At 49.2% G+C, this 24,322-nt stretch overlaps 1 protein-coding gene and 1 pseudogene across 2 annotated transcripts in view; both read left to right on the top strand.

Annotated features, from left to right (window-relative positions):
* Positions 1-667: 667 nt before the first annotated feature.
* LOC135895914 (solute carrier family 35 member G1-like) overlaps positions 668-24,322 on the top strand; it is a 42,656-nt gene continuing 19,001 nt past the window's right edge. The window contains exons 1-6 of one of the 2 annotated variants that reach the window (XM_065424154.1): positions 668-793; positions 2,147-2,212; positions 7,176-7,309; positions 12,066-12,503; positions 19,296-19,379; positions 23,999-24,184. In XM_065424154.1, coding sequence (XP_065280226.1) covers positions 772-793; positions 2,147-2,212; positions 7,176-7,309; positions 12,066-12,503; positions 19,296-19,379; positions 23,999-24,184 — 930 coding nt within the window. In that variant the 5' untranslated portion in view covers positions 668-771. The remainder of the gene's footprint in view (positions 794-2,146; positions 2,213-7,175; positions 7,310-12,065; positions 12,504-19,295; positions 19,380-23,998; positions 24,185-24,322) is intronic. The other variant, XM_065424155.1, reaches the window with a different exon arrangement.
* Positions 17,845-18,022, top strand: LOC139056578 (U2 spliceosomal RNA; annotated as a pseudogene).

Here is a 24,322-nt window from a genome sequence, read left to right as displayed (position 1 = left end):
TCCTTCAAGGAAGCTTGTGACCGCTGGACCAATTACGCTGACGAGGGAAGTGAGTTTGGAAATTTATATGCGTGCTCTGCTAGTGTATACAAATTGTAGAACGAAAAGTGTGAATATCTTTTTTGACTAACCCAACCTAAGCTTGCAAAGTGGAGCCGTGGCAAAGCATGGCGTGAGAATCAAATAAATTATGGATCAACGAAAAAAGAAATATTGCGCCATGGAAGTGTTGTCCATTTGTATGACTTGTACGCAAGATCAATTTTATTTTATAATTATTGGCAATTATGTCACAAAGGGAAATTTCGGGACTACAACGCAGGTTACGTTACTGATTGATACCGAGCACGCCGCCGCAGCCCGGCCTTGATTGGCCACACGAGAGTAGCTGCGAAACCATTTTCGCTAAGCCAACTACTGCAATTTATGGCGCCAGGCGCCAAACCGTGGCGCCAAACGAAGCGTCAGGCAAGTTTTGCAAGAAAAAAAAAACGATAAATGAAGAGAAAAACCTAACTTTTTCTAACCTAACCTCACCTAACCTCAATACAATTTTTGTCATACAGATAAGCATGTGGAAGCCGGCAAGCACACTGTCACACTCTACTGTTATACCGATCGCTTCCGTGCCAGTCCACCGTTATGGTTATGTCATCATAATCATCATCGTAATCATAATTTTCGTCTTGCCCTGGAAGAAGGCGTAAAAGAAGAACAAGCCGAAAGCTCCAGCTGTCAGTCACCGCGCCGGTTGATCTTGTACTGCCCAAAATGGACAGCATTCCAGCATTTGGTATGTTCCGCATGAGTCGCTGACTAACCCATAAGTTGATCTTGCTTTGTGACCTTAACGTGGCTTCTTCAACTATACAGTTCTCAGTTTCTCTTTCTTTTTTTGCCTACCTGAACATACCGAGGAAGCGCTATCATCCTCCAGTGAGAGCAGATACCGCTCATCTGAGTGATTACGCACATTATTTCAACCGCGCAGTGGCTTTCAAGATCATGAAACGATATAGATGCACGTTGCCCTTTGCATGAAGCCGACGACATCTGTTTCGGTTCAGACAAGCTCCACTGCATGGCTTCAAAGCGAAAAAAAAATTAAATTGTGGGGTTTTACGTGCCGAAACCACTTTCTGATTATGAGGCACGCCGTAGTGGAGGACTCCGGAAATTTCGACCACCTGGGGCTCTTTAACGTGCACCTAATCTAAGTACACGGGTGTTTTCGCATTGCGCCCCCATCGAAATGCGGCCGCCGTGGCCGGGATTCGATCCCGCGACCTTGTGCTCAGCAGCCCAACACCATAGCCATTGAGCAACCGCGGCGGGTAAAAAAAAAAAAAAAGCGAAGACTAGTCAATTACAGGCATCCTATAAGTTCTTGAAGCGCATGGGTGGCGGCAAGAATGAAAAAAAAAACACTTTTTCATACCACAAAAAATGACGCACAGGGGGTGCAATTCTAAATGGTGCAATGAAATAGAAAATCGGCTGTCCGCCAGAACGCCTTCTCCCTTCTTCGTTCTCCGCTTCTCCTGTTCAGCCTCCCCACAGAAACAACATCAAAGAAAAGTGCTGAATATGTTCAGACTGGTAATATATTCTCTAAGAAATATATTTTCGCTTTTTTGCCGTAATAGGTTGATTATTAGATGACGAAATGAAGGTCAAAGTTCAAATAGTTTAATTTGGCGTCAAAGTCCGGGCCCTCGTGGGTCAGCGTGACGTCAATAACGTTAAAACACATAAACTCCAAGTTCTTTTTTTTCGTAATCGGTCTCCACAGACGCCGTAAAAATATATGACGTCATGGTTAGCTGTAGCGGATAATTCAAGGTGGCGTCGCCACCTGTTCTTCGTTCTCGCGTCTTTTCTGGCTTAGAAAAAATCACCACTAGATGGCAGTATGAGTGGCATCTTTGGGTATTGTGAAAAAGGCAGTTTGCTAATACAGTTTCACTTACGTTTCCCTTTAGTGTCCCTTCAAGCGACGCTGAATGTTTGCGATTCCTAGGAGCGGTGGTAACTCGCTCCGAATGTTTTAGTCGCGCCACTACACGTTTGGCTGGGACTCCATCTTTCAGTTATGCTCAGCGGGAATGCGAGCACACAGTGCTGAGTGTAATCTTTCCCCTTGCAGTTCCCGAAGGAGCGACCAAGAAGTCAGCACCTCGGGTCGTGTCATTCGCCGGCCAAGACATTGAAAGTACGTATAGTACTTACGTGAGAAGGCTATACATATATTGTCCTGAGGCCCCTCTTACCATTACAGTGCCGAATTGCGTCCAATTCTGTTCAAGATTAATTCGCGAACAATCACGTAAAATATTCATACGGGGTAAGAAGTCACATGGCTGCGGAATTGATCCAACAAACCAACCAAATCCAAGTCACACAGTACGTTTTCAATGGCAGATCTTATTTTCAACCCGTCACTTACGCACCTGAAAGAACTATGCTTGCCTGATTAGATGGAACGATAACAATCTAACATTAGCATCTCCATCTGTGTGGACAAAGCCGATTTCTCTAGGTTGTTCAGATAAAGGCGCCCCTCTCTTTTTCGTTTTTGTTTTTTGCTAAATTTATATACATGTTTAACGTCACGTATCGATTCCTCGCTACTACTTTTCCTCCTGCATTGCCGAGTAATCTAGTGACGTTTGAAAGGTACCACGACTACGTGGGACGCCATTAGGGACAACTCAGCGGTACGGCTCACGCAAGGCGTTAATACCCTCGGAAAACGGTGGTAACAAAATGTTTAATCGCGTGACTGACACATAGAGTCGCCTGCACCTATAGGTTTACGTTGCACTCGCTCAAATTTAGCGGAGAGCCAAATGAAGCGTTACGAAAGACAGCGGAACTCAGAGACGTGGACAACAAGGTTCCGCGGGCTGTTCACAGCGAAAACTAATCGTACGGTACAACGTCCAAAAAGCAACAGACGCGCTTTGAGAAATGCCATGCAGTATATAGGGTGCCCATGGGGTGCCTCGATGCCCTCCTCGCCGCCAGCTCCGGAGCGGGGAGGAGGCGCGCGTTAAAAGGGCCCTGAACCACCCCTTGGGCTTGGTGAAATATAGTCCGCGGGTAGCATACGCTGTTGTGAGCATCTCAGCCAAGTTCTCTGCTGTCGTACGCGGTCCGTGGAGCTCGCAAGCGGAGCGCGGAGTCACCTTCTTCTCAAACGCTCTCGTTTCAAAAACACCATGCTCCTCGCTCTTTTCTGTGTGCTTTATTTCGTCATACAGCCCACTCCAATACGCGGCTGCTATTGGTTGCTGCGCTCGGCTACACCGCGGCCGCCGCGAGGTGCCGCCACGAGTCCAGTGGCTGAGCGCAGTGCGGCTCTCTGAGGACAGCCGCGTTTGACTTACGTTTAGCGCGGCATATGCACCAAATCGGAAATTCGAACTGCGTGCCACGGTGACGTCTCCGCCGTAGCCTTCGCAGTGCAAGGCATTGGAGGAGGAACGGGAGCACACGTGTTTGATTGCCGTTAACTCCGTTTCTGCTGAACGCATTGAAGTACTTTTTGCGGCAAAGTGGTTCTGAAATAGCCTATCTTCACTTCAAATGTTTTTCTCCACTTCGATGAAAAGTGGTTCAGGGCCCCTTTAAGGCGCCATACACCATGTAACGGAGAGCAGCGGGTTAATTTCGACCACCACCAGGTCCTGGGTATCCCTAACGCGCGCCTCAAATCGAAGTAAACGAGCGCACTTTTGCATTTCGCCCCCCTATCTCGGAATGTCGCAGCCACAGCCGGGGATCGAACACACAACCTCGTGCTCTATAGATGCAGAATGCCATAGACTCCGAACTACAGGGGCGGGGAAAAAGCAGGCAAACATCGTCACTCGGTTCTTTCCGAACTATGAAAAAAAGAAGAAGAAGAAGAAAAATAAAAGGAAAAATATATAGTTTTTTAAATATAATTGTTGAGAAATCTGAACAAGAGCACAGTGGTAAGCACTAAATCCTACCCTTGATCTTCTCTAAAAAAATGCAGGTCATTACACGTTTTTTGAAGAAAACAGCGCTGAAGACTTGAGTAGCAAACGCTCAAAAAGCACTGACTATGCCGACTCGAGAAATATTGCCCCGCCAACTATAGCTCGGATTTAGGCCTTAGCACTGTGTACGTATTCGCTTATCGTTAGCGTACTACTTGCCTAAGAGAGAAAAAAAACGCGTTTATTCACACTGTTATAGCGAACAAGGAAGATTAGCGTTGAAATTTGTGACGCCGCCAGTGTGCAGGCAGTGCAACGTTTACAAGTGTCCTGACTCTTACCCGCTGAAATGGGTGCGCTATGCAACAGGCCGAGTGCGTAACAAGGTGCGCTCCCGTGCACGCAACTGCGTGGATGGAATTGGAGGTGAAATTAACCGCTCGCTGAATGAATGTACCGCCGACAGCCGAGAGGATGTGTTTTGACAGTTTGCCAAAGAATACATAATGATCACGTACGACACATGCTCTGCTTGTTTACCTCCAGTTGAAAGCGCACATCATTGGAATGTGTGGAAAAGCTAGACTGGGTGCGCCTGTTCAACTATGAAACACTTAGCGTTTCGTGACGTAATTCTGTGCATTTCGTAGCTGATTTTTGAAGCAGATGTATCAAAATGGGCGCTACTTTGGGGATCTCTGCTGAGCGTACACGGCTTGTTTACTTATCCGGCTTTGATTACGCATATGCAGCGTCGACCTTAGAGCAATCACTGAAAAACGTTTATTGGACCTTTGCTAACTGCAATTGTCCTTTCAGGTAATGTCCGCTTCTTTAAATAACCCACCCGAAATACTCGAATTGCTCCGTCTGCCACAGACGACACACACAAAAAAAAGAAGGACATAGCAAATATTAGACGCATGTGAAATTGTTGTTTCACAGGCGCATGCGCATGTGAAATTTGTTGTTTTTCTTTTTTCTTTGCTGTTGTTAGGAGCATTAGCCGTCATCAAGTTCACGGTCGACTTTTCCTTTCTTTCTTGGGCTCGGTCTTCAAACTCCTGGATCCGAGTTTTGTCGTTAGATAGGGTTATATTCTATCCGCGCACTCCGAGTGACCGGTTTACAAATACTTTAATTGCCGAGGTATTTGCGCAGGACGTGCTGGTGATGCGATGCATGCAGAAACGACGGCGGACGAACGGCCTAGCCGCGTGCGCATAATTGAACGCGCGAGACGGGACATAGTGCACGTGCCGATTGGGCGAGCGCCGACTACATACACTCTTGTTATTGAGGACGGTCACGATTACGTTAGGAAAAACAAGGCCGAGGACACGCGCATTCTCAGCCATTGGTTTTTGGTGCTAGGTGTACACGGTCGTCCACTTCCAATTTGAACACGGCTCCGGGCGGCCGGCGAGGCCGTCGCTCCGCGGAGCGCCGCTCGTGGGCGCCGAGGTAACTAACGCGCCGGCGCACTGGCCGCCACAAGCGTGGCCGGAGCCGCGTCGTCTGCTACAGCGCGTCTGCACTAGTGTGTGCTGGCGGCTGAGGCCAGGCCTGTGTATGCCAGTGCGCCGGCGCGTTAGTTACCCCGGCGCCCACGAGCGGCGCTCCGCGGAGCGCCGGCCTCGCCGGCCGCCCGGAGCTGTGTTCAAATTGGAAGTGGACGACCGTGTACATTGCAGATTGCTGCATCTCATGTGCCGGTTGGCCCGTGCAGGCCTGCCATGGTGTGTGCGTGCACGCGAAACCGGAAAGGCCGGTGCTTTCGCGCTGTGCTGGCGGCTTTTTTCGAGGCCGCGCCAGTTGATTCGTGCGGCGAGTTTGCAATCGAATGCGCGCTATTTAAATTACGCGCGTGTCTCCTCTCCATTTCCGAAGCCTCGTGTAGACGCTGCCTTTCAAGGAGACGTTTGCGAGGACGCTTTAAAGGGGCCTTCAACCGCGCCCCGGGCTTGGTGAAATCAGTCTGCTGGTAAACGAGAAGAAAGGGGGTTCACCGAGGGGCGTGATTTTATTAGCCGTATCGTAAGAAGCCAACAAACACTGACACCGAGGACAATATAGGGGAAATTACTTGTGCTTTATAAAAGAAATAAAGAAACGATAAATTAATGGAAATGAAAGTGGATGAAAGAACTTGCCGCAGGTGGGGAACGATCCCGAAACCTTCGCATTTCGCGTGCGATGCTCTACCAATTGACCTACCGTGGCGCCGTTTCCCCATCCACTTTCTTGGGTATTTATGTTTCTTAGAAGAACCCTGGGAGTGTTTGCCAGCGCCGCCACTCACAGACCTTGGCGGCGGATGTGGAACATTCTTTCTGCCGCAGGCGTCACGAGAATGTGATTTCTTTGGGTGAAGGCAACGGTGAATAACGCCACACATGCTACCTGAAGGCATCAATTAATTTATCATTTCTTTATTTCACTTATCAAGCACAAGCAATTTCCCCTATGTTGTCCTTGGTGTCAGTGTTTGTTGGCTTCTTATAATATTGCTACGGGGTATATTCCCACTGACGAAGAGCCGAGCAGGAAGAAGACGAAGACGACGATTGGAAGCTAGCGCGGGCTGTTGCCTCTTGGTCAACTGCGGCGCATTGCCTTGTAAATATACTTGTAAATAGCTTTTCGTCGGTGTCTTCCTACGTAACAATATGACTAATAAAATCGGGCCCCTCGGTGAACCCCCTTTGTTCTCGTTTATTACATAACGAGGGTCTCGAATTGATGCCTTCAGGTAGCATGTGTCGGAGGCTGTATACATACCCCGTGTTTCATCCATTACAGGGGATTGACCAAGAATGGGCGCCCATACCGTCACATACGCAGTGCTAGAGTTGTCTGTTTGGGCACACACCGAGTGACCCAAGTTGTCTGCTAGGCTATAGACAGCGTCCAGCAGCAAGTTGTTTATCGGGGCACATATTCGGTGACCCACGCATGTTGTCCACTCGGCAAGGCATCAACCAGCACGTACCTAGCTGGCCAAGCTGACTCTCCTCCCATAAAGGGCCAGGAGCATACGGACCGCGAAGCGGAGGGCATAGCTACAAGAAAACAGTTGCTTGAAGAAAGGACTAGAATACAGTCTTTCTATGTTCTAATCGCTTACGTCCGCGTGGGCAAATGGTGCGCTGATAACTAACTATAATTTACACACTGGTCGCCGGCCCACACGCGCGCGTCCTGAAGAGACGATGACGCCCGAGGCGACCCAGGACGTGATGGCCACGTCGCCCATGTTCGCCACCCCGACCAGCGACCCAGCCCATCTGACCAGCGGGGAACTGCAGCGCTTGCGCCTGCTTCACGACGAGGCCTTGCAGGTACACGCTGTACATGCAGTGCATGCTGTGCACACAGTGCATACAGTGATGTATACGCGTACAAACAGCCACTGTACACAAGTACACCGTGAGCAACCGTAAAAACGCATGAACAGACGCGTTAGTACACTTAGCACACAGAACCATACACGCATGCAAACACCTGGGCCCGCATATTCACAAAAGAAATCTTACGCTACAAGTGTTCGCAACAGTAGATGCTAACATATTGCGACGTTGGACATGACATTAGGAACGTGGGGCCGAATTCAGGAAGCTTTTCGTTCGCAGGTGCTGCTTGCCATTGGGCGACCACCTTCGCTAATAGTGCATCCAGCTTAACGATTGAATGGCAGCTGCTCATACGAACACATTTAGCGTAAGAACTTTTTTTGTGTACAGGCTTCCCAACCTGGGCTCCGTTGCTGCTGAGCAGCGTCGCTCGCGGAAGCAAATGAAGAAGTCGCTAGGCAGCGCAGTCGCGTATGTAGGCGTGTTGCGTATGGAAGTACGGGCTCCGAGACTGTGTCTCCCATGCATTTGCCCGCACAAGCCTGCCGTTCAGTGCCGCAACAGCCTCGACAACACAAGGGCCGATGCCCACCGGTGAAATTCTACGTAATTCCGGGCAGGTGTATACTGCAAAACAAACAGGATACAAGCATGCACCACTGCTGTTGCCTTTTTGTTTTGCACCACTGCCGTTGTTGACAGAGTCAAGTAAATCGCTCTTGTTCGCTTTCGCATGCCAATTTATTGAGCGGTTTGGTATGCGAAAGTTTTATCCGCCTCGTGCAGTCAGTCGGGCGTGTTCTCGCATGTAACTGAGGACTATTATTCAAGGCGACACTGCAGCCTCTGCTGGGGTGCACGCTACCGATGAGCGTCGGCAAGAGCGGCAGCTTCGCGCAGGCGCAGCGAGTGTGGTGATGTGATGCGATATCACTGCATGTTAAAAACGAAAACGAGTAAAGAGGTAAATGGTTTGTCAAAGCCTAAAAAAGAGGCGCGAATAAACTCACGCGGAAAGCCGTCTCGCAAGTATACCAACATAAACAATTTTACCATCGCGTCGCGCGCCACAATGACTGTGACGTCCCCATGATGAATTTCTATCCCTGTCACTAAAATTAGAAATGAAGTTATGGGGTTTTCGCCTGCCAAAACCACGACCTGACTGTAAGGCATGCCATAGTGGGGGACTCAGGATCACTTTTGACCATCTAGGGTTCTTGAACGCGCACCTAAATCAAAGTACACGGGTGTTTTTGCGTTTAGTCCTCATAGAAATGCCTCCGCCGGGGCCGGCGTTCGATCCCGCCACCTTGTGCTTAGCGGTACAATACCAAAGCCACTATGCAACCATAGTGGGTATCCCTGTCACCTTTGGAGCTCTGTCGAGTCTCATAGGGATCGGCTGTTTCTACAGACGGGCACTTTCAACAATGATTTTGCACGAGCCGTATCCAGCATACCGCGTTCGTACAGACTGTCGTCTGCACCGCAGTGCTGAGTGAGCTCAACTAACTCGATCCCTATTGATGAACCGGGCAAGAGCTAGAATGCTTGATCGCGACTGAAAAATTGTACCCGTCTCGGGCTTGATCGCGATCGAACGTACCCGTGCTGCACCGGTATTAAAGAACGACTCAGAGCCAAAGCGATTCAAACCGACGCAATACCCTCCTCTCGCAACACAAGTCGCGTAGTCAAGATCCCACACAGTACGGTACGCACACTCTTTAGAAATGGATTACTTAACTATACGCCTGCGCTGGCCTGTGCTAAAGTGCTCAACTGCTCGCAACTTGCTGCTACAGAAATGTTACTTATCAAGCGCGCGCTGTCAAGCAAACACAAGAAAGCAGAACGTGCATCGCACGCGTAAATAAGCCGACGCTCAATGCGTCACTCAAAGCGCGTCGAAGTAGAGCTGCAGCTATATTCTAGTCGCCACCAGAAAATTTTGTAGGACGCTTAAGCTTTGTCTTTAACAGTGGAACGTGATAGCAAATATCCCTGACTGCTTCTCACGCTTCCCGGCAACTGCAGCTTGTGCAACCCTAACGCTTAAAGGCCAGCGGGCGAGCTTTCTGGTAGAAACGAGACCTCTTACATAGGCCGCGGTAGCGAGCGCCATCTGGATGGTGTTGCTGCAAGGAACCCAGCGGTCCGCGCCGCTCTGTGAATGGTAGGAGCGCTCGAAAAGGGGTTTGTGTTGGAGTTTCCGCGCAACAGAATTATGTTTTCTGGCATATTCAGATTACAATCCGACGCTATAATATCTATAGGTTGTGTTTATGTCGTATTTTATGATTTTTCTGACGCATTTTAGTTTGAGGAATTCAATTGGTTCAGTAACGTCCATGCACCACGCGAAGGGCCTGCGTGGTTGTGGTTGAGAATGTTCTTTTTTTTTCTGTCCAGCGCCTTCACCCTGTTTCAGTGTAATATGGTAACGTTGTTGAACTGCAAGGCGAAGAAACGCTGTCGCGATTAATAGCAAGCATTCCGACTTGATTGCGTGGACAGTGGTTATCCATGCCTACCTGCGAAATTGTGCAACTGTACAGGCAAGTAAAAAGAAAAGATAAAAATTAAGAAAAGATAGCGAAAAAAATGTCCGTGTGCCGTCTTTAGGTGGACGTTCAAGATCCACAGGTGATCAAAATTAATCCGGAGTCCCCCCGCTCCGGCGTGCCTCATAACCATGTCTTGAGTTTTGTCACGTAAAATTTCTGAATTCAATTTCAATCTTTCTTTAAAACTGGGCAAGTGAGCGCGATCTTTCACTTGCGATAAAGATTTCTCCTCGAATATCAGCGTGTGTCCATCAGCGCTGATGGTCGGTTTGTGTACAAGTAAAAAAGTCAGGGGATATTACATTTTGAGTGAATTACCACTCTATAGAATGCCACAAAGGGAAATTTTACCCTTCGAGGAAGATCGCTATGCCCAGAAAAGACGCAAGAAACAAAAGACGGGTGGGGACGCCGCCTTCAAGTTTCCGTATACCAGATCGCTGTGATGTCATGGCTTTTGATGGTGTCTCTCTGGCCTAGTAAATTTTTGTCGTTGTACTACATAGTACATTGTATGCTGCGTTCTATGCTAAAGGAGCCAAAGGCTGAACTATCGCGTAGCTGCAATGGCACAAATACAAGAAAATTGATTGAATTTGCTCACGTCGCACTTACGCAGCATCTATGAGCTATTTGCGCGAAAACAACAACAACAACAACAACAACAACAACAACAACAACAACAACAACAACAACAACAACAACAACAACAACAACAACAACAACAACGACAACAACAACAACAACAACAAAACAACAACAACAACAACAAAAACAACAACAACAAAAACAACAACAACAACGAAAACCTACGCACGTTCTGCCTTCATTTTCTTCCCCATGGTAATCAACTTGTCCACCGCGAAGTTACCGAAAATAAGTTTCGAAAGAATACCTTATTAGTCAAAACTGAGTTGGTATATTTCTATTAAGAGTTTGACGTAGTAGTTCTGCGGAAACCCACAAAGTGGAGAGAAGTAATTAATAAAGGGAAAATCAGACATCCACCCGATCGTAGCAATTGCTACAAAGGAAATCCATACGGGTTCCTCGAAAGAAAAGCCTCGCAGTTGGGTTTCCTTTATAGCAATTGCTACGATCGGGTGGATGTCTGGTTTTCCCTTTAATAAGTACTTCTCTCCACCTTGCGGGTTTCCGCGAAACTATTATGTCAAGCTTTTCTTGCCTTTGCTTCAAGTTGTTGACAAATTCGACTTCTTCCTACCATCTGTTAGCCGCCTGGTCAGCCCAGATGGTAGAGCGGCTGCCCCGAAAAGGCGGTGGTCCCGGGTTCGAGTCCCTGCTCAGGGCGAATTTTTCTTCAACTGCGAGGTTTTTCTGTCGAGGAACCCGTATGGGTTTCCTTTGTAGCAATTGTTACGATCGAGTGGATTGTCTAATTTTCCCTTTATTAATATTTCTATTAATTGTCTCTGTAATACGAATTTATTTCCAGGACAGACGACATGCTGTGCGATTGTAAATGCGAAAACACCCGTGTGCTTAGATTTAGGTGCACGGTAAAGAACCTCAGGTGGTCAAAATTTCCGGAGTTCCTCCGCTACGGCGTGCCTCATAATCAGAAAGTGGTTTTGGCACGTAAAACCCCATAATTTTTTGTGCGATTGTGGATTTTTATTCAAATACCACACAGTAAAAAAAAAAATTCTGCTACCTTATGGGTTTAGCAGGATGCATTGTTGAGCAAGTTGGTTCGTTGTATTTGCAAAGATTGGATGCGCCTGTCCCGTCTTCTTCTTCGTGATCGTCTACAAAGCACATCCAATCTTTCAAAATACCTTATGGGTGATGTATTTTCCCGCGGCTAATGCCCACACTTTTCAAGATAAGCTCGAATCGTTAATGGGGATGAATAAAGTTTTCCATTTTGCAACTTTTCGCGGGAAATAAACACGACGATAGCTACGACATACGTCACGAAGACTATACATGAAATAAACTTTAATAACTACCGTGGTGCAGGCTCTCGACTATATACTATACGACTTCTCTCGTCGCAAGTGCATGCTGAGCTCGCTGCCCTGTACATTACGTTTTTAACGCAGCCTCAAAGGTAAGGGCGTTAGCCACGGGATAAACTAGCACCCTCAAGGGTGCAAAAAACAAAAGATCTACTGCGCAAGGGTGTCACATGCCGCGCGCCCACCTCGCAGGGCCGCACGTCTTCGCTGACGGTGGCGCTGATCATCGCGTGCATCTCGAGCATCGCGCTGGCGCTCATCAAGATCACCATCAAGCGCCACGACAACATCAGCTCGGCCGAGTGCGTGTTCTTCGTGGGCATGGGCATCCTGGTGAGCGTGATGCCGACGCTGTCCGACACGCTGCAGCCCTTCGGACCGGCCTCGGCCCAGAAGCGGCTGGGCGTCAGCGCCGTGCTCACCACGCTCGCCTACATCCTCGGCTACATGGCCGTCCAGTTCATGTCGGTGGTCGAGGCCACCGTGGTGGCCGCCATCACGCCCATGACCACGTGGTTCACCATGGTGGCCGTGCGCCGCCGGCCCTGCCACTGGGTGCTGGTGCCCGTGCTGGCCTCGTGCGTGACGGCCATCGTGCTGGTGGTGAAGCCGCCCGTGTTCGGCTTCAAGGTGTGTGGTCTGTGCGTCCCGACTTGTTCCGGGAGGCCTGTCTGGTCCGCACGATGTATCTACAAAGCGTGGCTGTTTGGCTGCTTGGCTGCTATCTACAAAGCGTGGCTGCTGTTCGCACGATGTGTCTACAGCGTGGCTGCCCCGCTTCAGAAAACATTGCGTTACACTCCTTTGTGTGTGAGGGGGGAGAGGGGGGGGAGAGGGAGAAAAAGAAAACAACAACCGTGCTGTACTGGACCGAGAAGTAAATGGAGCAAATAAGAACAAAAAATACGATACAGCGCTGTAATGTGCCCCCACCAACCCAATTCAATACGTTCCTGTATACCGCAGTTCATTTTTGTACTTGTGATAGGGTTATGGTTACGATGTGTCCAAATTTGAGAGGCACTGTGCGTACCCTGAATACGATAGAGGCTCACAGGAATGTGGAAACATGACGCGATGGACAGTGGTCGAACAAAATATGTAATCAGAGGTGTTCGGCTATACTGTTGATCAGCTATACTTACTTACTGGATTATACTTATACTGGATTTCTGCGCTAATGCTGCTTCTCAGTCATAGATAATACACTTATTGATATATCTGAAGAATGCAGTGCCATTCCACTGTGTGAAGGAAGATGACCAGCGAAGCTGTGCATGTGCGCCCCTTAATGGCGAACTGTCCGTCGCCATGCGTCAAACGCCGTATGCATGCATAAATGGAGGGTGAGACGCGACTAGTCGCTCCTCCACGATGTTGAGCCTGGGAATATGATGAGGCACCGGAGTTATACATACCCATGTATTCTTGAAAAACGCGGCCAGACACCTTTTACTAACAAATACCGGCACGTAGAACAGACACGCACACCACCGCAATCCGAAGGCACACACTGCTTCCCCGTAGCCAATGGGATCGTGCTTTGGTCGACGTCCCACAGTGCAGTAATGACCGTAAGGTCACTCGAAAACCATAAGCGGTCACGCAGAACACTGGCCACACAAAATTGGTTCCCCACAAACTCCCGCTGAAACCGGCCGTTGCTCCGGCGAAACGTTCCAAGTTTGCCTGATCGGGGCCACATGGACGGTTCGCATTTCTTTTCACCTCGCGGTCCCGGCGGGCATTACGGGACCACCACTGTTACGAACTTGTACCGCTGCACCACTATTACGACTTTGTGGTCCCGTAGCGCTCGTCACCCGTTTCGTGACAGAGCGTTGGTAGCGAAGACTCCGAGCCAGGCGTCGATGAGAATAACGAAAGGGATTTTATACATTATATACAGGTCATTGTACAGGACAAGATCGGATCGGCACTGGGGCCGAGAGCTCACACAAACGCGACTGTTCCCGCACGACGGCGTCCGGCGAAAACGCGTGACACATCTCACCCCAGTCGGGAGCGACACTCTCTCCCGGTGGGTCGGCGGATCCTGTTTTTCAGGCAGCGCGTTGCTGCTTTTATAATCCCCGAGAACCATTGTCACTCAAACGGCCCAATACAAAGTCAGCACACGACGGTCGTCCGAGGGGTCCAACCAGCGACCGCGCTGGCCACCCGGTTCAAAGTTCGCGCGCGTGGTGACCTCCATGCAAGAGGAGGTGCGGCGCCGGGCTGTCTGGTACTCGCGGACACGTCCAAACCTGCTGCTCGCCGAGGCTTCTCCCGCAGGATCCCGCTGCCTGACGGCTCAGCATCTTGACTTGTGAAGGGAGAATTAGGGCGCTCGCAGGATAGATTCTGCATCTTGCAGATTCGGAATCCGGGCTTGTGGTGATGGCACAACAGCATCCCCGCCCTCAGATAAGGCGCCGGGAAGACGAGCTGCCTCCACGTGGCTCGGATGCCAGGCGCGCACGTTCGTCAGGCTCGTCCAAGTTCACGTCCAGTGTCGGGACGCCAGGTAACTTCACGTGCCCAGGTCCGACTCGCCAGGACAGGAGCTCTGCTCACCGCGTCGTCGCCAAGGCACCTTGACCAGCTCCGCTCGGGTCGTTCCTAAGACCTTGCTTCTCGCCACTGGTCCCGCTTGGTCGTTCTGCAGCTTGCAAAACCGACCGGCAAAAGGCAACACCCAACACGAACAAGTGCCCTCTGTCTCCCGTCAAACACCAGACAAAGCCATAATTCAAATCAACCTAACTAAATCGCTATCCCCTTTTTTTTGCTCCCGCTGCAACAAGAGGCAGGTGTACGATCTAGCACACAAGGCTCAAACAATCAGTTTTCAAATCAACAACACAACAAAATAGAAACAATTATTAATCAGCAATAATAATTACAAATAGAATGGTCCCCTTGAAATCACTTGGACCGAAAACATACTTCTGAGGAAGCAAATGAGGTCATTCATTTTTCCCGGCGATATTTTCGCGGAATCCGAAGCTGCTTATATTTGCGACCCTGCTTATCCGTGTAGCGGCGGTACGATAAGCCAGATTCTTTGCCAAATGAAACCCCCTTTTTTTTCACTCCCCGTTTGACGCTCTTCCTCAGATCGGCTAGTGAACAATCTTCCTGTTGCTCGCGAATCCGAGTTTCCCTTTCAACTGCAGCCTGCTCCTGCCAGCTGGCGGAAACCGGAGCGAGTGTGGAGCCCGCGTCGCCTAATTGCGGCGTCGTGTCTATATCGTGGCTAGCACTGCACGCGTCACTCCCACTCACTTCCAGGACCCGCTCGTCTAGGCCAGCGTCCGAGCTCTGCCTCTCCCGTGACTGCTCGCCACTCAAGTTACCTTGATCAGTCCGTGTGCCGCACCGCCTTTCGCTCACCGACGCTAAGTCAAGTTCCCTCGACAGCGGGCGCGCTTTGGATCGCGTGGGGGCCATGTACGCCACGTCGGCAAAGAATGATTTGCCCTGATCCCTCAGCAGCTGCTCCGAGCTATTTGAGAAGAGGTAGGAAAATTGCTCCGGGAGGGCGGCTGACACAGCGGCTTCGGTGTTAAGTTTCCCAAATTCTCCTTCAATGATAACCGTTGCGATCGGTAAACAGACACTCTCCTTCTCGGCCACTTGCCGTATCCTAACGCACTCTCCCGTAAAATCCCTCGAGGAGACGAAAGACGGGTGAACAACGTCCATAGTTGCTGCAGAGTCCCGCAGTGCTCGGCACTTCTTGCCGTTTACCTTAATTTCCTGCACATAGGGCTCCAATAGACGTATGTTCTTGTGAGTTTCCTGTATCGTTGCAAAAGCAATTCTCTCTGGGCAGCTTGCAGCGATGTGCCCTTGCTTTTTGCAATTGTAGCAGGTTAACGGTTTCCGTTTTTCAAAAGAACGCGTCATTTCGTTTCGCTGTTTCGGACCATCGTCATCATTCTGAGATGCATTCTGTCCATTCCTTACAGTTTCTTTGGGAAGGGACTCGTCTTCCCGAAACTCGCGACGCGTGATTTCCTTCCGTTCGTCGGGCTTCCCGTAAAACCCATCTCTTCTATCTGCTTTTTCTATGCGCACTGCCTTGCTGTGCAAGCTGCGGCGGGTGTAATACTCTTCCGCTAACTCTGCTGCCTTGTTTAGCTTAACCTCCTTGAGCCTATCTTGCAGCCAGAGCCGGACATCCTCATCAATGCAACGGTAGAACTGCTCCAACGCGATGCATTCGACAATTTTGTCGCGGTCGTCGTAAACCTCTTCGCCCTTCAGCCATTCCACCAGGTCGGCTTTTAGACGAAACGCGAAGTCAACATTCGACTCCTTACCCTTTTTTGCATACCGGAACCTCTGCCGGAAAGCTTCGGGCGACAATTTGTACTTCCGCAGTAGCGCTTCCTTCACATCACTGTAGCTCTCAAACGCCTCTTTCGATAAGCAAGTTATTACGTCTGATGCCTCCCCAGGAAGCAACGCTAACAGATTCTGTGCCCAGAGGGATCGCTCAATGCTATTCCGTTCGCACACGTGCTCAAATTTCACGAGGTATTTGGCCATATCCTCTCCGACGACAAAGGGTGGAAGTTGATCGCGTATTCTTGGACCGTTAGAAGTGAGACTAGGCGCTGGCGAGTTATTTCGGGTCTCCAACTCTTTCATTTTAAGCTCGTGCTCACGAATCTCTCTCCTTTCCTCCACGCAACGTTCCTTCTCCCTCTTTTCCTCCTCGCGACGTTCCTTTTCTCTCCTTTCCTCCTTTTCCTCTTCGCGACGTTCCTGTTCTCTCCTTTCCCGCTCGCAACGTTCCTTCTCCTCCCTTTCCCGACGTTCATTGATATCCGCCCAGGCCTCTGCGGCTTCCTCCGCCGTTACGTCCCCAGTCCTCATGACCTCAAGGATCGCATTCTTTCTTTTAGTTGAGCCCAACTCAATGCCCAACTCCTCACAAATTTCGAGAAGTTCCTTCACCTTGTACTTCTCCATCGTTCACACTGTCCTCCTGCTGTTTACCCTTTTTGAATATACCTGCCGTACGCTACTATAACACTACTAGTAAGACATATGCAAGTATTTCACACACTGCCCTGTTTACCCCCTCAGCATCCCCTGGTTTTCAAAACACTCTTACTAGGCTTGAAACACACAAGGTTATCACAATGCAACACCAAATCCTTCCCTAAGCTACTATAACCTGTGTCAGAGAAAGTCTGGTGTTTGAGGTAAACTTCAGGCACTCACCGCGCCGAGGTAGCTGATGCCGGTCAATCCCGTAGCTGCCATCCAGTGTTACGAACTTGTACCGCTGCACCAGTATTACGACTTTGTGGTCCCGTAGCGCTCGTCACCCGTTTCGTGACAGAGCGTTGGTAGCGAAGACTCCGAGCCAGGCGTCGATGAGAATAACGAAAGGGATTTTATACATTATATACAGGTCATTGTACAGGACAAGATCGGATCGGCACTGGGGCCGAGAGCTCACACAAACGCGACTGTTCCCGCACGACGGCGTCCGGCGAAAACGCGTGACACATCTCACCCCAGTCGGGAGCGACACTCTCTCCCGGTGGGTCGGCGGATCCTGTTTTTCAGGCAGCGCGTTGCTGCTTTTATAATCCCCGAGAACCATTGTCACTCAAACGGCCCAATACAAAGTCAGCACACGACGGTCGTCCGAGGGGTCCAACCAGCGACCGCGCTGGCCACCCGGTTCAAAGTTCGCGCGCGTGGTGACCTCCATGCAAGAGGAGGTGCGGCGCCGGGCTGTCTGGTACTCGCGGACACGTCCAAACCTGCTGCTCGCCGAGGCTTCTCCCGCAGGATCCCGCTGCCTGACGGCTCAGCATCTTGACTTGTGAAGGGAGAATTAGGGCGCTCGCAGGATAGATTCTGCATCTTGCAGATTCGGAATCCGGGCTTGTGGTGATGGCACAACACCACCCGGGAGAGCGGAGGAAAGGAAAGTAGACACGCAAGCGCTTGGAACGCGAAAGCGTAGACATCTGTTCTTATCAGCTTAATATCTGATACGGGTTATATACCGGGCCGACTTGCAAATTATTTTTGCAAGTCGGCGGAGTGCTTAAAGCCTGCTTCACCTCTGCCGCGAGTCGGCCCGGTATTGCACTATCTTCGCGGTCGGCCCACGTATAGGGAGAAATTCTCAATCTGCACGGCTCGATAGACGAACACAATTTTCGCTGTAAAAACAAATTGAACGTGCATCGGACTAAGGTTATGCCGCTGTTGAGTATTGTAGAGTGAAATCGGTACACAGAAGATGTGATCTGCTGTGGGTGAAACAGTACTGTTAGTAAAGTTTTCGTATAACGGGCTACTTGAATTTAGAACAGCGCTACAGAACATAGGGAAAGAAGAGAACGTGCACAGCGCTTACTTCCAACACTTATTGATATAACAAACATACATAAATAAAACAAAATAAAGAACAGCACGGAGAAACCGGAACTGATGTGTAAGCATGCCATTTCAATATCGCCATTGACGCCCAGATACTGTAACTAAAACTTCACTGGATTGTACCAATGACGTCGTACGTTACTCAGCCGTGTGCGCTGTGTGCATTCAGCGAAGTCAGCGCTGTGTGCATTCCCTTTCGTATTGCTCATATTTGTTGCGCTATTCTAGATAAATTAAAGATGTGCAAGCAAGCCCAAATTCTGACGTTATCAAGGGATAATTATGCGGCCTGTTATGGTCCTTTAAGCAGCCAAATTTAGCGAACGGTTACAGATGCTGAGATCTGGAAGTCTCGTGCGGACTTTTATATGGAGAGATCTATAGCCTTCCTTCATGTGTAGGCAATGAAGCCGCTGCAAAATGGCTAGTGTTCTAGAGACGGAATAAATTGTATCACTGACCTACTATAAGTGTAGATGGAAGTATGTTATTACTTCTTAAGATGCATCAACGCTCCACACAAATTCCACAATCGGTATCGACGTATACATAGTTGCTGAGCTTGCTGCTTGGTCCACTATTTCACCATGGTTTTTCATCAACTTGTGTAGGATACTTTTCGAATTTACATTGACTACGGTCATTATTGTTTTTTTTTCTAATAATGCCTGCAATGCGCTTTATTCAGGGTTTTCTCTATAAATGTTGCTTATTTACATTTCAAATATTACGCTGGATTCAGCATGTCAGGCCGGGTTTAAAATGTAGAGATAACGCTGGGCTTGATGCTTCGCTCATACATTTACAGCAACAATTTATGTGAAAACCTATAGGTGCCGGATAATGCTGTTTTACAAGATCGACCGCGCCACTGTAATAATTCGATTGGTGCCGTCGTCGTCCGCGACTAGACCCATTTCGGCACATTCAGAACGCGTGCGCATCAGTCATGCGTGACATTGTTGTGAATAAATAGCCACCTAATGTCATCTTCGCCCATTACAGAACAGTCTCCACCGTGAAATGGTCATAGGAGGGTCGTGCGGCGTTGTGTCCACGCTGCTCGTCGGCGTGGAGAATGCTTTCAAGGTGGGTGCACACGCGAAAAGACTATGGAATCTCGTTTCGTGATGAGCATGGGATACAAAGTTCCGCTTCTTGTTTGTAAACAACAGCATAACCTCTTGCATCCCGAGCCTAGCTGGCGACATTAAGGACGGCGATATTCTTTTGGTGTGTTCTGGTATTCTCTTTTGCACTTCTTTGGTGGGATAACTTTCGGTGTGAGCAAGGGGCTATGGCTCTCGGCTGCTGAACACGAAGTCGCCGGTTCGAGTCCAACGCTGCAGCGGCCTGCATTTCGGCTGTAGTAAAATGAAGTAAAAAACGCTTATGCAGCGAGCTTTGGGTGCATATTACGTCAGGTTACCGAAATATTTATATAGCATGCCTCTATTAAGGCGTCTGTCATCGCCTTTGTCTTGGGAATGTTAAAATCAATCAATCAATCAATCAATCAATCAATCAATCAATCAATCAATCAATCAATCAATCAATCAATCAATCAATCAATCAATCAATCAATCAATCAATCAATCAAATCTAATTTTATAATACTATGACACGATGAAGGGTCCTTACCCGCTGGAATTTATCGCGCTAGCACACCCATCCGCTGAATGCAATAGGGCATCTGCACCGCACGACGAAATGTCGCAACTAGTGGCTTTGCCTCGTTATTACAGCAAAAAACGGCCAACATTACACGCATACATTTAGGCTAAGGTTCTTTAATTAAAACACGTTACTATAAGTCAAAATACTGTGCTGAAGCGTGGGCAGCTAATATGACTGGAACTTACACTTGCCTTCACATAAAGTCTCAGCTTTTATCTTAGAGACCACGTGATCCTTGAGGGAAATGGGTTGGCGTAAGCTCTTCAATATAAGCAAGTGTGACATTGCGCTGACACCTACTGAAGCTATTTTTCTTGCGCCCAAGAAACCAACGCGCACAGCTGTCCATTAGCGGTAACAGCGTCTCACGAGAAGAAAGAGCTTGTTCCTTGCTCCTGTGCCGGAGAGAGAGGGAGAGAGGGCTAAGGTTATATATCCGTAAAAGGAAAAAAAAAAAACATAAAGGCACTGACAACCGTTCAGAAGGTATTGTAACATATTAGTGGAAATCAAAGGGCTGTGATTTAAAATGATAAAATCGAGCTTGCTCTTCGATATTTAAGTAGATATGATAATTTTAAATTACCACAGAAAGCCACAAAAACCAGTGAGTGATGCGAATTGGTGGTGTAGCCCTGATAGTTCGGATGAATAATATGTGAGATAACTGTGCGTAAGTCGGCTGTTATTAAGTGCCGCACTGTTGTTTAAAATTGCAGTACTTGCTACGCCTACACGCTCTATTCTATGCGTATTAGGAAGTAAAGAAGTGCACGCTAACGAGCGGCGTGGCGTTGCTGTCGTATTAACTAGAGTCACTAAAAAAAGGAAGTTTCAAAGAATCGCAATCCTTTTTCCCGCGCCGCCTGCTATCTCAATGGCTCGCGCCGATCAGGTGATTTGTCGCCGGCACTAACTTTCCAAGCGCCAGCCGGCAGACTCTGCGGTCGCATGCTGCGGTGACGCAAATGCCGTGTTCGTTCTTTGTCTGGGAGCTCACTCCACTGTTGATTCCAACTGACACTGTTTCAACCTCCCTGTCTCCGTACACGGCGGCTGCAGTAACTTGACTGAAACCAGAAACGCAAAACGTTTTATTGGGATAGCAGCTATATGAACACTCCAGGCGCATTTCTACCGTTGCCGTTGCCGTGATAGTGCGTAGGAAGTCCAAGGGCCTTAACATCGTCGCTGCGCGCCGTATGCTTTATGTGCGAGTGAAAATGTACGAGGGTGAGCCGATGATAGTGGTTCGATCTCGCGCGCGCAAGGGACGAAAGCGGAGAGGAAGCGCCGCGTCATCCGTCGCGCGCAAGGCACCGGGGGGGGGGGGGAGGGGGGGGGAGTAGGGTGTCGTTCTACTTCGGCTGCTGCTGCGTATGGTGTCATTCATGTTGAAGCGAGAGGCAGTATGAAGGTCAATGCGCTCGCTGCTGCTGCCGCACTTCCTCACTGTAGCGTGTTGACTGCGAGTTTCCACGGTCATTGAGTGAGATGTGCTCGTGCTTGCTTGTGCGCGCGTGACACCATTCTTGTTAGTTTATAGTTTACAAGTTTATACGGCCTATAAAACTACTGTCGTTACTTCGTATAGAGGTCCACTAATTAGCTGTCGCAATCTTCGCGCAGCCCGGTGTCATTATCAATGTTATGAAACTTGATTCAACCATTGTAAGCGACAGTGCTCCGCCAACACGATCTACTGCAGACGGTGGCTCAAGGTGCATTGATGACGCAAACAAAGTACCGCAGGTGGAGTTGCTAGGTGTGCTCATGACGCTCCGTTCATTATAAGCTGTTATCACTCTTTAGCGCCTCACGCATACGCGTCGAACCATTATCAAGTGTGATCAACCCTATACCCTGCGGTGGCTGCGTATCGTACGGCCGCGTGGACCGTATCTTGAAAGCGATTTGCGGTGCGGACAGAGAGTACGACTACTGATAGCTTCGCGCGCTCTGTTCTCGCCGCTCACTTCGAGTTGAACAGAGACTCGCAGGCACCTATCTTGAAAGCGACCTGCGAAAGGGGCAGGGTGCGGCGTGTGCTGAGAGCTTCGTGAGCGTTGTGTTCTTGTCGTTTACTTCGCGTTGTAGTGAGGGGCAGCACGAAGGTGAATTCGCTGGCTGCTGCGGGCTCTATCTTGAAAGCGATTGTCTTACGTGACGGATACACAGACGGACGGCTTTTCTCGTTGGGTAAGCATAGAAATGCTTACGCATATAAAAGTTACGGTTACCTAAAAACAATGTTGTCAATTTCTGCTGTTCCAAGTTTGCGATTGCTTGTGTGAAGCGCCTAAAGATAAATAATCGTTACGAAAGTTTGTACAATGCCACAATGCAAGTAAATGCATGCTATCCCCTCCTCTCTCTCTTTCCCAACGCGAAATTTTCTGTCCGTGGGATATTTACGCATTATAAAGTTCACAGGTTGGTAGGTACACATGCTGTGATACACCATGCAGCGTAGTCGTTATCTCATAAGGTCAGCCTGCGTTGTAATCCGACCGCCACATACCTATCTGACAGTAGTCTAACTGGCAACATCGCACGCGTTCAGTAAGCGATTCGGCAGCCTATTATTGAGTCGCGTACGATCCTGGTTTCGGATGTACGCGCGGCAGTCATGTCTTCACGTGGTTATACGCCAACTAATATGACATGCCTCGTATAGTGGAAAATTAGCGTGTATTCGTTCATTTTCGCTAGCGCGTTGTTGTGCAGGCTCTCAGTATTTACAACGTCAGGCAAAGAGTCGCCAAGACGCCATACAGCGAAAATCGGTCAGCGAGGCGGGTATGAACTCGCAAATATTCGCCAGAATACTTGTACCATGCAGTAGCCCAACGTATAGTCATATACTGATCGCTCACTTGGCGCGTTCGTAATCTTTTAAAGCTTCGAGCCACCTGCACCAGTGAAATCGTGAAAAGAATTTCAAAATTGGCCAGGCTTCTTGGTACTATGTCCTACTATTGCAAATAGCGTTAAAAAGATATGGCAAATGAAAACCATGCCACAAGCTTAAACGAACGCGAGACTGGACTCAATTAGCGCTGTGGGAGCGAGAGCAGCAGGAAGCCCTGCTCGCTTGGAAGCCCCAAGGAAGCCCCCCACCCTCACACACGCACGCACGCACGCACGCACGCACGCACGCACGCACGCACGCACGCACGCACGCACGCACGCACGCACGCACGCACGCACGCACGCACGCACGCACGCTCACCTATCGCTGTTTCCAGCATGTTAAAAAAAATTAAATTATGGGGTATTACGTACGAAAACCACAATATGATTATTGACCGGGATTTCATCTCGCGACCTCGTGCTTAGTAACGCAACACGTCAGCGCAAGCTGGCCAGTTTTGGCGTTCTGCAGGCAGCGCAGTTTGGGCTTCTTTACTCGAACAACCATCATGGAGGCCATTAGTGAACTCGCAGAGCGACTATGTAGGGCTGATTTGATCATCTCGATGCAGTGCTATGCAGCGAACCTTTGTGTGCACCGTGGGCACTGTATACCAGCTATGTCTTCCTGAACTTACCTGAGGCCGTACTCTCGGGTGATAATTTTCGATGATATTTTCTCTCCGGAGGGATGTTGCGTGCAGTGTATGTCCCTTCACCACAAGAAAAGGCGCACTTGCTAGCTCATGCCAATCAGAGCGTACTGAAAGCGATATCCCCGAACGTGATCAACTTAGCGTGCAGGTCCATACTTTTGATGATAGTTAAAGAGAACAAGCATGATATATTACAGTTCGATCATACTGTATATAGGGCTAGAAGTTTACGTTTCATGCCATGTCATGTCATGACATGGATGAACTATGACCTCCAAGAGCCACCAAAAGCTTTGAGAGGCTGTGCCTAAGCATGGAAAACAGCGCGAGCATGTCGTTGAGGCGAGTGACTGGTTGAGCGGTCGGAACCAGCTTTCGCCGAATATAGGGCCTTAGTTCAGAGCACGTACGTAAGGATCGCTGAGGCTCGAGGCGCTAATGTTTCGCCTCCGCCATGGGCAGGTGAACATGCCAGGCGTGACGCGGATCGTGGTGCTTTTCCACCTGTCTTGCGTCATGATGGTGGTCTCGTTCGTGGCCGGATCGTTGGCGGGCACCTTCAACATCATACGCAGCGGCCCCGAGGTCTCCGAGTTGCTGTTTGTCGTCTACCTGTCCTACGTGTCCCATATATCGCTCGCCAGGCAGGTAAGCCACTTTCAGGATAACAAACACGCGCAGCGTTTACAATTAATGCTATTTTTGCGCTACAAATCAGTGGTCTTAAGTACAATTCTCGAGGAACTGTTGTGTGGGCTCGTTGTTGTCGATAGTGCTGTCGACGGG

Source organism: Dermacentor albipictus, chromosome 2, assembly GCF_038994185.2.
Source record: "Dermacentor albipictus isolate Rhodes 1998 colony chromosome 2, USDA_Dalb.pri_finalv2, whole genome shotgun sequence".
NCBI lineage: Eukaryota > Metazoa > Arthropoda > Arachnida > Ixodida > Ixodidae > Dermacentor > Dermacentor albipictus.
Note: the sequence above shows the minus strand (reverse complement) of the source record. Positions and strands in the feature narration are given on the sequence as shown.